General features: G+C 39.1%; 1 protein-coding gene across 3 annotated transcripts in view; it reads right to left on the bottom strand.

Annotated features, from left to right (window-relative positions):
- The window catches only part of LOC114658183 (alpha-2-macroglobulin-like protein 1), a 291,504-nt gene that overhangs the window by 200,777 nt on the left and 76,850 nt on the right, over positions 1-13,877 (bottom strand). The window contains exon 19 of one of the 3 annotated variants that reach the window (XM_051932112.1): positions 686-911. The exons of the other annotated variants lie outside the window; for them this stretch is intronic. Within the exon in view, the coding sequence (XP_051788072.1) occupies positions 686-911 (226 nt within the window). The remainder of the gene's footprint in view (positions 1-685; positions 912-13,877) is intronic. 3 annotated transcript variants of the gene reach the window in all.

Raw genomic sequence — 13,877 nt, forward strand, 5'->3', positions numbered from 1 at the left:
AGTTATATAATATTCTGATTAACTATGTTGACTTTGAGGTTTCTCACCTTGACCATTAGTATCAGAGGTTTATCATTAAAAGAAACCATTTCAAAGTGATGTAGCTCAGTAAATCCTAAAAAATAATGATCTTTGCATCAAATGTGGAGGAAGGCATGAACATTTTTCTTATAGTTGGTGTCACTGCTACCTACTATGTAAGTGTGTGCAAGTGAGTGAACAATAGGATACCTACATTTGTAAATTTGGGTGAATAATACGGGGAGTGGTTATTTGAAATCCAGATCTAATACTAATGGATTTTTTCATGATGGAATATGTGAAAAAAATCCATATGACTGGGAATAGCTGTGGCTTTAGCAACCGTTACATAAGATGTGAGTCAAAGGACAGGGCACTTGAAGCAAAACTGATTTTATTACTCTGGCTGGACAAATGATATTTACAACAGAAAACACGGAATAAAGAAACTCTTTAACATTGAATACTTTAGCCCATTGCAATGGTTTTATTAATTACTGATTGCCTTTTATATACAATTTTTATAAGCTGTACATTGATACCTGCAATTGTCTAATTTAAAATGTCTCTTTTAAATAACATATTTTAAACTAAAGAATATTACATTGCATTTATTTTGAATTAATGTTGATTAAAATTCACTGAACATTGCACAGACACTTACCACAATACATTGGGACAGATAATTAAAAACAGAGGCTTTTAGCTGGAATGCTTCACCACGGACCACTGAGTAGGGTAAAATCAGCTCTACAAAGAAAGGCTGGAAAGCTGTCAGTCCAATGGGATGTGCCAAACCAAATCCTTCAGGAGAAGTACAAAAAGCATCGGCCTGCCACTCGGTGATGGTATCGGGAATAGTCTGGGGAAGTTCGATTACACCTGTCTCTCTGTATTATAAAAAAAAAAACAAAAAAAAACACAAAGGTTAATAAAAGAAAAAGCAGTGCAGTAAAAATTGTCACATATTACAGGATGTGGCGGATGGCCCTTACCCCGCCGGGACAGCCTGAGTATGGAAGACCTGGGGAGAGAGTATTTTCAAGACCAGTGGTTCCCAAACTCGGTCCTGGGGACCCACTATGGCTGCAGGTTTTTGTTCCAACCAACTTCCGGTTTTCATTGGCCACTTAGTCATTATTTCCCTGTTTCTGTGTTTTGGAGTCAATGTACAAATTACAAACTAAGTTTGTTAGATTTTTATTAAAATGTAATAAGTAGTTATATGGGGAATATGTAATTTTTTTTAATTGTTAATAGTATTTTCAACCTAATTCTCATTCTGCCTTTCCAGGTGTTCTGGTTATTTAATTGATTATTTACTAATTAGCAGATCTGACATTGAAGTCATTGCTGCTTTCATCTTCCTGGGTGTCTGCAATGCTGGTTGTTATTTGTCAGCATTAGGGTTAAATGAAGAAAGCAAACTACACAGGAAAAGGGGGAAATAATAGAAAAACAAGTTAAGAGAGTTAAGATAGATAGATACTTTATTAATCCCAAGGGGAAATTCACATTCTCCAGCAGCAGTATACTGATACAATAAACAATATTAAATTAAAGATTGATAATAATGCAGGTAAAAAACAGACAATAACTTTGTATAATAATGTTAAATGTCAACGTTTACCACCCCCGTGTGGAATTGAAGAGTCGCATAGTTTGGGGGAGGAATGATCTCCTCAATTTGTCAGTGGAGCAGGACAGTGACAGCAGTCTGTCGCTGAAGCTGCTCTTCTGTCTGGAAATGATACTATTTAGTGGATGCAGTGGATTCTCCATAATTAATAGGAGCCTGCTGAGCGCCCGTCGCTCTGCCACAGATGTTAAACTGGTTTGCAATTGGTGCAGACCTATAAATATCTGGGAGTGCAGCTGGATGATAAATTAGACTGGACTGCCAATACTGATGCTTTGTGCAAAAAAGTACAGAGCCGACTATACTTCCTTAGAAGGCTGGCGTCCTTCAACATCTACAATAAGATGCTGCAGATGTTCTATCAGACGGTTGTGGCGAGTGCCCTCTTCTACGTGGTGGTGTGCTGGGGAGGCAGCATTAAGAAGAAAGACGCCTCACGCCTGGACAAACTGGTGAGGAAGGCAGGCTCTATTATTGGCATTTATAGCTTTAGAAAAAATATAAATAAATGTCTTATAAATGTAAAAACCATGCTGTTGTGTTTTTCTGAATGCAGAGTAAGAGAAGAGTAAAAAAAAAAACAGCTAATTAAATTAGATCAGTTGTTATTGATTATTATCACCAGTTGTGAATCTGGTTGAAAGAAAAACCTGCAGCCACAGTGGGTCCCCAGGACTTAGTTTGGGAACCAATGTTCAAGACCATTTCTCCCCAACAGGGGGGAGTGCCCTTGGCTTACAGCTAGGCCATGGGTTATGAGCATGGAAGCGCAACCCTGCTGGGGCCCATGGCCACCACCAGGGGGGGTGCCTGGACGTTACAGGGCCCTATTTGGCAGCACTTCCACCATACTTCTGTGTGTTGGACTGTGTAATAAACCGTGTGCTGTGTGTTGTAAAACCTGTGTACTGCATGTCAGTATCCAGGTTAGGTCGGCTTTACGAGCCCCGGGCTTTCACAAAGAATAATTTCAAGTTTTTGAATGCTGAATTCGTGTTAAAGTAATTAAAGTAAACATTAGGGTAACACTTTAGTTTAGGTCCTGCATAAATGCTTCTATTACTCATTTACAATTATGTAACAAGACGTTAAAACACAGTTCTTTGGGTTTTCATAACACTTACAAAGCACCAGTAAAGTGTTTCTCTGCATCTCTGCTATGTAACCTACTAAGAAAATGTTACTTTGGAATGGTCTGCGGTGGTTTAAATGAGACACATTTCTAATAATGTTACATATGTAGTATAAGACCTGTGAATCCTTCATATTAACAAAAAGATTACCATCGTGTCAATATGCCACACTACACAAAAGTGAATAACTTATCGACTGATGTTTTATAAGTGTTAAGAAGACCCAAAGAAGCAATCTCACCTCTCTGATTTTGTTTCCCACCGTCCAACCTGAGCTGACCATCTAACGTACTCATTTCTAATCCTATCCATCCTCGTCACACTCAGTGCAAATCTTAGCCTCTTTAACTCTGCTACCTCCAGCTCTGTCTCCTGCTTTCTGGTTAGTGCCATCGTCTCCAACCCATATAACATAGCTGGTCTCACTACCGTCCTGTAGACCTTCCCCTTCAGTCTTGCTGCTACCCGTCTGTCACAAATTATTTCTGACACTTTTCTCCACCCATTCCACACTGCCTGCACTCTCTTTTTCACCTCTCTTCCACAATCCCCATTACTGTGTACTGTTGATCCCAAGTGTTTAAACTCATCCACCTTCGCCAACTCTACTCCCTGCATCCTCACTATTCCACTGACCTCCCTCTCATTTACACACATGTATTCTGTCTTGTTCCTACTGACATTCATTCCTTTCCTCTCTACAGCATATCTCCACCTCTCCAGGGTCTACTTAACCTGCTTCCTACTATCGCTACATATCACAATGTCATCAGGAAACATCATAGTCCACGGGGACTCCTGTCTAATCTCGTCTGTCAACCTTTCCATCACCATTGCAAATAAGAAAGGGCTCAGAGAGATCCCTGATGTAATCCCACCTCCAACTTGAATGCATCCGTCACTTCTACCGCAGACCTCACCACTGTCACACTTCCCTCGTACATATCCTGTACAACTGTTACATACTTTTCTGCCACTCCCGACTTCCTCATACAATACCACAGCTCCTCTCGAGACACCCTGTCATATGCTTTCTCCAGGTCCACAAAGATGCAACGCAACTCCTTCTGGCCTTCTCTAAACTTCTCCATCAACATCGTCAGAGCAAATATTGCATCTCTGGTGCTCTTTCTTGGCATGAAACCATACTGTTGCTCACTAATCATCACCTCACTTCTTAACCTAGCTTCCACTACTCTTTCCCATAACTTCATGCTGTGGCTCATCAATTTTATTCCCCTGTAGTTACTGCAGTCCTGTACATCCCCCTTATTCTTAAATATTGGCACCAGTACACTTCTTCTCCACTCCTCAGGCATCCTCTCACTTTCCACCATCCTATGCTGCTTAACTACACTTTCCCCTGCCAACACTTTGCAGTCTTCAATCTCCTTCAGATCAACTCTTCTGCATAGGATGTAATCTACCTGTGTGCATCTTCCTCCACTCTTGTACGTAACCCTATGTTCCTCCCTCTTCTTAAAATACGTATTCACTACAGCCATGTCCATCCTTTTGGCAAAATCCACTATCCTCTGACCTTCTTCATTCCTCTCCTTGACACCATACCTACCCATCACCTCCTCGTCTCCACTGTTTCCTTCACCAACATGCCCATTGAAATTTGCTCCAATCACCACTTTCTGTCCCTTGGGTACATTGTTAATCACTTCATCCAACTCACTCCAAAAATCTTCTTTCTCACCCATCGCACACCCAACTTGCGGTGCATATGCACTAACAACATTCATCATCACACCTCCAATTTCCAGCTTCATAATCATTACTGTGTCTGACACTCTTTTCACCTCCAAAACACTCTTGACATACTGTTCCTTCAGAATAACTCCTACCCCATTTCTCCTCCCATCCACACCATGATAGAACAATTTGAATCCACCTCTGATCCACCTGGCCTTACTCCCCTTCCATTTAGTCTCTTGCATGTACAATATATCAACCTTCCTTCTCTCCATCATATCTGATAACTCCCTCCCCTTACCAGTCCTACTGCCAACATTCAAAGTTCCTACCCTCAGTTCCACTCTCTTTACTTTCCTCCTCTCCTCCTGCCTCTGGATACGTGTCCCCCCTCTTCTTCTCTTTCTCCTTCTTCGGCCAACAGTAGCCCAATTTCCATCAGTACCCTGTTGGTTAACAGTACTGGTGGCAGTTGTTGTTAACCCAGGGCTCGACTGATCCGGTATGGAAATTTGTATTACAACATTACAATAAAGTTAGAAAACAAGTAATAACATTTCAAGGAGAGATTTAATTTCAAATTTAACTCATTTTACCTGTAAAGTATACTAAAACTAGCTACTATGACTTATTTCAAAGTTAAGGCTGTGTTCAAGTGTTAGAAGAGGTGTGGGAAACAGATACTAGTAGCTAAATTCGAAAGAAACTTTGTGACCTGATTTTGTGCAGGTGTCATGGGTTTTGGGTATATATTTTTGAATTGACTTACAGTGATTTAAAAGCAAAACCACAAGCAAAGAAAAACTAACACTATTGCAAGTCCATAATCCAATAGTCAAGAACTAGAAGCAAAAACAGGAGATAAATAACCATAACAATCAAAAAACACACATATAAAGATTGATAAGAGAGACAGCTCATCAACAGAATTATTCACTAATACCATAGTGGCAAGCTTGGCCTACTAGTCCCTTAAATACAGCCAGCTGCACCCACCGCCCTTGTGTTAAGAAGAAATATAGAAGAAAAGGAATGTGAGAAACATACGTACTTGGCAGAATAATAATTTAATTTATTTCAGTTAGTAAACAGAATTATTTATAAGCGAGAAGACAAAAATATATTCAGTAACAAAGTAATATTTAAAAGACAATAAAGTATAAAGAGAAAGAAAAGGCATCTGAGCCAGCAATGAAACCCTGGTTATTTATTCCATCATTTATTAATTAGTAGTCTCATCCGTTACGGGACATGGACGTCTGAAGCGGAACTCCATTAGAAGCAGTGTTATTTTTTCTCTTTTTTATCATCCCGAGGTATCTTGTATTTAGTCAACCCGAGGAGGCTCAATTACAGCATCTGCCAGAATATATTAACATGACCGGCAGAAATAGGGTTCAGAAAAAAACGGAAAAGACAGCTAAAGCTTCATCCAAGCCTAGACAGGCATCAAGTCCAAGTTCAAGGTACGGCCTTTGAGAAACTGACCTGGAACAGATTTCCTGAGAACTGACACTATTGTATCGTTTCCAATCAAGAGTGAAAGTGGGAGCGATTGTACAAGCGAATCGGGCCAGGATAGCTAGTCGATTCCAGAAGATATATTAAAACTGAAAATGGCCTTACCTTCCACATTGTCAACTACTCCTCGCGAGCTGGAAACATTGACTTCAACTGGGCTTGTCATGTCATCTGCGGAGAATGGGGAGGACAGAAACGAGTTGTCCAAGCTAAAGGTAATCATCAATGGCCACCGCTCAAGACATTAAGGAGTTCAAGAAAAATTTAAAGACCTTTACAAGTACCATAAATTTACATTGGCTGTTACAAACTCAAATCAAATGTATGTTTTTATTCTAAAATAGCAAGAGTAAGAGCAGCTCACTTCTCATAACGGTGTCATCTGGGGTTGAATCCATGAACTTTTGATTACTAATCAGCAGTTCTTACCGTTGCACCACCAAAGCAGTTGTATCAAAGGTGTGTCAATATTCTTGAATAGAAGCGTACTTCTTTTGTTACTACTTGTACCTTTTGTGAAAGTGTTTATTTGATATTTGGACTTCAGGCTTCACATATTATACACTTCATGTCTACATTTTGTCAATTATTACTAAAACATGAAAAATGTTTCTGTTTTAACGATGTGTTTACATAGATTGTTGTAGACATGGAACAAACATGAAATGCATTTGTTCCAAATAACGATATAGTATTTACTCTATACAACTCTAAGCAACTGAACACTCATAAAATTATTATGCCTGGGGACTTAAATCCAGATTTAGAAAGGTCTCCTGCCACAGGGGCAATGATGTCTAACACGGCAAAAACAATTACACAGTTTGTAACTGATCACAACTTATCAGACCTCTAGATATTTCTAAACCCAAACTCAAGAGCATATTCTTTCTACTCACCAGTGCATCACTGCTAGTCAAGAACTGATTATTTTTTATACATAATAATTTCTTGCTTATGATTAAATCTTGTAAGTACAACACTACTGTTCTGCCCCACATCTTGTTAGTTAAGACTGTTATTTGTTGAACTGTGCTCCCCCTTCATCTTGTCATTTATTAACACGCCAGTCAGTCACGTCCCACACTCTCAGTGGCGCTATAAAAGTCTATGAAACTCACGTAAAGCACGTAGGTCCCCTAATAAACCTTTGAATACAATACACCCCATGTCTCTCACGTAGGCAACCCTTTATCTCTTGTTTTGGTCACATCCAAAACGTATCCTTAGCGTATATAAACCCCTGGGTCTGGTTAGTTGTGCTACGCAGCATTTGAACCTCTGTCTACGCGCTTCTCTTTGTCTTGATCCAACCGTGGAAACCACTCGCCTTGTAAGTGTCTTTTAAAGCTTTACTGTTTAATGTACACTGTCTGCTATGTACTGCATTGCTTTGTAAATCATTCTTTATCGTCTTTGATGGTACACCTCTAAATGACTGTATGTTTCTTTTGTATATATTTCAGTTTACAACGAGGTACATCCAGTAAAAGCCTTCAAGAAAGCTCGCTCACCCCTTGTCGTTTTTTATGTGGATGTGCCGAGTTGTTTAAGCTCTCTGCGGCCGCGTTGCACGGACAGTGCGGAGTGAGGCAGAAAAGCTACCATTATCTCTAACCATGCTCCTTTGATCATGGAGCTAAAATCACTATGTCCCACATAGTCATCTCGCAGATGGTGTCTTAACCCACTTTTATTAGAAAACGTGAACTATACAGAATTTATATCCAAGCAAATTGATTTTTTTAGAGACAAATACATCCTAGGAGGTTTCTGCAGGAATACTCTAGGAAACTCTGAAGGCTTCCTTAAGAGGGCAGATTATCTTATACCTTATCCACCAAAATAAATTGGAAACCAAAAGGTATCAGAGCTAATCACCAGGCCCTGATGACTACCCTGCCGAATTTTATAAAAAAAAATCTCAATTAAGCTAGCTCCCCTTTTATTAGCAACATTTACAGAAGCTAGAGACAATAAAAGTCTACCTCAAACTTTTCGTCAAGCTTTAATTATCATTTTTCCTAAGCAAAATAAGGACTTATTACAATGTGTATCACACAGACCAATCTCACTTTTGAATAATGATGTAAAGATACTTTCCAAAGTCCTAGCTAGAAGGACTGAGAAAGTCACAAGACCAAATTGGATTTATTAAAGGCAGACACTTAGCTTCCAATCTTCAACACCTGTTTAATGTGATATATTCACCCACAAAGTCAAACACCCCGCTGATATTATTATCGTTGGATGCAGAAAAAGTATTTGACATTGCTGAATGGAACTACCTTTTCACCATATTGGAGAAATTTGGGTTTGGCCCAAATATTCGTGCATGGATCAAACTACTGTATACCAGTCCAGAAGCTTCAGTTTGTATTAACAACATTAACTCAGACAACTGCAAACTAGCTGCGGTGGGTTGGCACCCTGCCCGGGATTGGTTCCTGCCTTTTGCCTTGTGTTGGCTGGGATTGGCTCCAGCAGACCCCCGTGACCCTGTGTTCAGATTCAGCAGGTTGGAAAATGGATGGATGGATGGACTGCAAACTAGAACGTGATACTAGACAAGGATGTCCCTTGTCACCACTGCTGTTTGCAATCGCCATTGAGTCACTTGCAGCTCATGAAATACTTATGAGATAAAGGGGATAATCAGAGAAGGACTTGAACAGAAAATTTCTCAATATGCAGATGATATGGTACTGTATATATCTGATCCACAAAATACTGTGCCTGCAGTCCTAACAGCATTAACAGAATTTCAAAAGATTTCTGGTCTCAGAATTAATTTGAACAAAAGTGTGCCGTTTCCAGTGAATTCTCAAGCACATAACATTAGATTGGACACCTTCCCTTTAATCATCGCAGATCAGTTTAAATATCTAGGGGTAAACATCACAAATAAACATAAAGCTCTTCATCAACAAAATTTTGCTGTCTGCATGGAAAAAATTAAGCAAGACTTGCATAGAAGGTCTACCCTTCATCTCACTTTAGCTGGAACAATTAACATTGTCAAGATGAATATCCTTCCTAAGCTTCTCTTTTTATTTCAAAACATTCCAATATACATCAATAAATCATTTTTTAAGAAATTAGATTCAATTGTAACCTCATTTATTTGGACTTCAAAACATTCACATATCCAAAGGGAGACACTACAATGACCTAAGGAAGAAGGTGGCATGGCTATACTTAACTTTCAATTTTATTACTGGATGGTGAATATACAAGCTAAAAAACCTTGATATTAACACAAATAGATGAACATACACAGGCTTGGTCCACAATAGAAATAAAATCTGGCAGTACTTCTTTATATTCCTTGCTTTGTTCCTCAATAAATACAAGTCATCGCCAATATACTAACAATCCAATAGTGCTTTACTCACTCAGAATATGGAACCAATGTAGGAAGTATTTTAAGATACGAGAACCATGTTTTTCCACCCTCTCAAATGTACACAGTTTTTAATGTCTGGAAGACAATCGGATTACATCATTTAGAGATCTGTATATAGACAAAGTCTTCACATCTTACGAACAATTACACTCCAAATGTAACTTTTCAGCAACACACTTGTTTCACTACCTTCAAATCAGAAACTTTCTTAAACAATACCTACCCAATTTCCCACACCTCCCACCTACCCCTATTCTGGAAGAAATATTGATCAGTCTTGAGGACTCAGACAGCATTTCCGTAATATATAAAAACATTTTGAAGTCCCTCCATTTGAAAGATCCAAGAGTACAGTGGGAAAAGGATCTCTCACTCAACATATCAGAAAAGGAATGGAAGGTAGCAATGCAAAGAATTCACTCACGCTCCATATGCGCAAAGCATACAATTATTCAACTTAATAATTATATATTGAGAGCAACTGTCTTGTTTAAAATTGTCCAAAATGTTTCCAGCGTAAGATCCAACCTGTGAACATTGCAATCAAATTCCAGCCTAATTGGGCCAAATGTTTTGGGCGTACACAAAATTAACATCATTTTGGACAATAATCTTTAAATGTCTATCAGACAGCCTTGGTGTCACAATCCCTCCTAATCCACTAACAGCTGTGTTTTGGTGTACTTCCAGATGGGCTTAAAGTGGAGGAGGACAAACAAACTGTAATTGCCTTTACTTCATTCACTATTGGCACGTAGACTTACTGTATCTTGCTTAAGTGGAAGAATGCTAACTCACCTCTTTTAAGTCAGTGGATAACTGATATTATATATTATCTAAAATTGGAAAAAAAAATCAAATTCTCACTTAGAGGATCTTTAGAAAACTTTTTCAAAACTTGGCAGGATCTGATAAATAACATATTAGAATATGCATTTAAATTGAGGAAGCGGATTCTCTCCCCTCCTTTTTTATTCTATTTATTTTTATTCATTTATTTACTTACATATTGTTATTGTTAATAAAGTGTTATTCTGCTGACCTAGCTCTCTTTCTCATGGGTGGAGGCTGATTTGTTTTGAACCTAGTTTTGGTAAACTGGACTTGCTTGTATGGAATGCTATTGGATTTTAATAAAATTAATAAAATGTTTAAAAAAAAAAGAAACCCTGGCTCTTCCATAAAATTGGTAGCATTTTCTTTCACATCTTGGTGGGACTCTCCTTTCCTCCAAAGTGTACTATATTTTGATATAGTTTTTGGCATTCTTCAGCACAAACGTAACCAATCCGACAAAAGTATATCTTATATTTGCAAAGTTACACCATTTACAAAGCAAACTTCATCACAGTAAAACATAAATAATGCCCCAGTGCACATATAATTATTATTATGTTCACATTTCTATACCACATGTAACCTCAATCATACACTTTTGTAACTCTGACCTTAGCAACAAAACAATTCCTCAACTGTCTTAAAAAGATGGCCTGCTTACAAAGCATAGCAACAAAAGTGCTAATTGTAAAATAATCCCAGTCATCTTACTTCATGGTGTATAGCCACTACAAGGAGGAAGCGACACTCTGGGTGATTCCTCAGCAGACACAGCAAGCATCTCACAATCGTTAGCTAATAGATTTTTATATCATCATTATGCCTTTTTCAGCTCAAGAACTGAAAGATATTAAAGAGTAAGGTCGACATACTGTGCATAGTCATTGATCAAATTTAGTTTAAATTAGTTTAAATTGTGTATTATTTGTGATTTAAAGTATAGTGATATTACCTATCATTTTATTAATAAGTCTGAAATACCTTTCTGAAAAATAAATAAAATTAGCATTATGAATACTTGCAGATTTCATCTTAAACAGTTGTTTTTCAATGCAAGTTTGCAATTACTGTATTTTCAAAATTCAGGTTATCAATGTCCACAGTAATGGAATTCATTTGTAATCAGAGACCAATCTGTACTTTGCTTCTTATCCAGATTACAAGGGGGCTCCGCCCCCTGCTCGCTTTGCTCGCCTACCCCCGGTGTTGGGTAACCCGAAATACATTGATGAATGTATGAGATATATTGGAGAGTAAAGGTGTAGATGATGAACAAAGGACGTATATTCATTAATCCTAATGAATGTTCACTAATAGTGGACTCATTACAGAATGCGTTGTCAGTTAATTGACGGAATTGTTTAGCGGCCGTCTGTCGTTCCTTTCTTTGCCGTTTATCTATTGACTCTGCTGTTTGAGAGGCGCATTGTAGGCGCCAACGTTCATTAGTCGAGCACTGTCGTTTTGAACCTGTGCCTGCTTTGCTTCCGCGGTTTGAGACGCGCGTTGTAGTCGTCTACGTTCATTGTATCTGTCCATGCGGGCTCGTGTTTGTAGCTCCGTTAGTCGAGCTGTTTGGTTTTGGAGCCGAGACAGTTTTGCTTCCGCGGTTTCAGACGCGCGTTGTAGGCGCCGACGTCTATTGTTTTTGTCCATGCAGGCTCGTTTTTGTAGCTCTGTTAGTGGAGCTGTATAGTTTTGGAGCCGTGATCGTGACTCCATTAGTTCTCCATTGTTTACCGTTAGTAATATGAATAATTGCACTTACTGTTAATACGGAGCGTTTTCTGTGGTTGTATCGTTAATAATGCATCACTGTAATGTGATTCACTTATGCTGTATAGTTTGGACGTGTGAGGATGACGTACGTTCAATACGGAGCGTTCGTTTATTCTTATTACAGTTTGGACGTGTGAGGATGACGTACGTTTAAAACGGAGCATTCGTTTATTCTTATTACGTGTTGTAGGTGCCTTCGGCTTTCGTACTAACTCGTGCCTTCCGTACTATGATGCTGTGTATGGTGGACCTTTGTGGACTCCGTACTTTTTCCCGTTTCACTCTGGGGCGGGGGGCTGAATCCTCTTTTTTGTGTGGCTGTGTCGTTACCTATGTGCGCGTTGCCTCATTTCTTATTTACGTTAGTTGAGCTCCTTTGTTTTTGAGCCGTGACGCGTTGTAGGCGCTTATTTACGTTAGTTGAGCTAATATTATACCACCGGTGCCGTGTGTGTGTTTCATGTGGTAGTCGTTGTAGGCGCATGCACCCTCCGTACCATCTCGGGTTTGACTATGCTGTGTTTTGTGGACGTTTGGGGACGCCGTACTCTCTCCGGTTTGATTGTGGGGCGGGACGCCGAAGCCTGTTGTGTTTATTTTGTCTGTGAGTACTCATATTATTGTATTACTGTAATGTGATGATTCACATATGCTGTGGAGTCCGTATCTCTGGGGCTTCTGTACCATCTCGGGGGTCTGCCTGCGGTGTGTTAGACGCGCGTTGTAGGCGCCCGCACTGCACCTTCCGTACTATGTCGGGTTTGACTATGCTGTGTAGTGTGGACGGTTAGGGTTCCGTATTGTCTGTGCTCGTTGCTTTATTTCGTATTTCCGTTAGTTGAGCTGTCGGCGCCTGTGCACTATGTCTCCTGCATCCATGGGCATGCCATGTACCTGCGTCCATATCCGGTTTATTCTTAGTTAGTAATATGGATACTGATTGTTACAGATGATCACAAAAAATTTAAAGGCAGTCAATAATTTTACTAAAATATTAGATTACCCTTAGTTGTCATCGCCAAAGATCACCATTCAAGTCTTATTTATGATTTCTTTTATACAATTGTGTGACCAGTCTTATTATACTGCTGCTCCATAACAGCTGTTAGGCTTCTTATTCAGCATGAGTATTTTTTTTTAATAAGTCACTATACTATTTATTGGCTCCATCCTCTACCATTCTTCCTTTAGAATTTTTAAAATTATTTCTGTGAAGCTGTACTTATGTGTACTATATGTGCACAAAGAAGTAGGTTCATTGGCACAGTGTTAATGGAATGTGTGAACACAAATGTAACACGTTGTGAATGTGTGTCTTATTAGGGATCAATTGCTCTGAGGTTAAGGATCTGTGCTGGTATCCAGAAGGTTGCCGGTTCGAATCACTGTCACTGCCAAAAGAGATCTTACTCTGCTGGGCCCTTGAGCAAGACCCTTAACCTGTAATTGCTACAGGGGCGCTGTACAATGGCTGACCCTGCGCTCTGACCCCAAGGGGTATGCGAAAACTAACAAATTCCTAATACAAGAAATTGTATAAGGCGAAATAAAGAACAAAAAAAAAATTTCTGTCAAGTGCCTTTTACTGTTGGGTCAGGCTTTGTTTTATCCTAGTCCCATAAAGAGTTAAATAGGTTTAGTAAAGGAATATGTGGTTGTGTTATAGTTTTAGTAAGGATAACAAGCCAACAATTATACAGGTAAAAAGACCAGGGGGGTATTTTTCGTACGTGGATTACTCGTTTAGCCGGATGTAATTGTTGACGATTTGGCATGATCATGGAATTGTCGGTTTTTTGAAACTCTTGCTGGATGTGTTGTCATAGCAGCACACCCAAAT

This window comes from Erpetoichthys calabaricus, chromosome 9, assembly GCF_900747795.2.
Source record: "Erpetoichthys calabaricus chromosome 9, fErpCal1.3, whole genome shotgun sequence".
In the NCBI taxonomy this organism is placed as follows: Eukaryota; Metazoa; Chordata; class Cladistia; order Polypteriformes; family Polypteridae; genus Erpetoichthys; species Erpetoichthys calabaricus.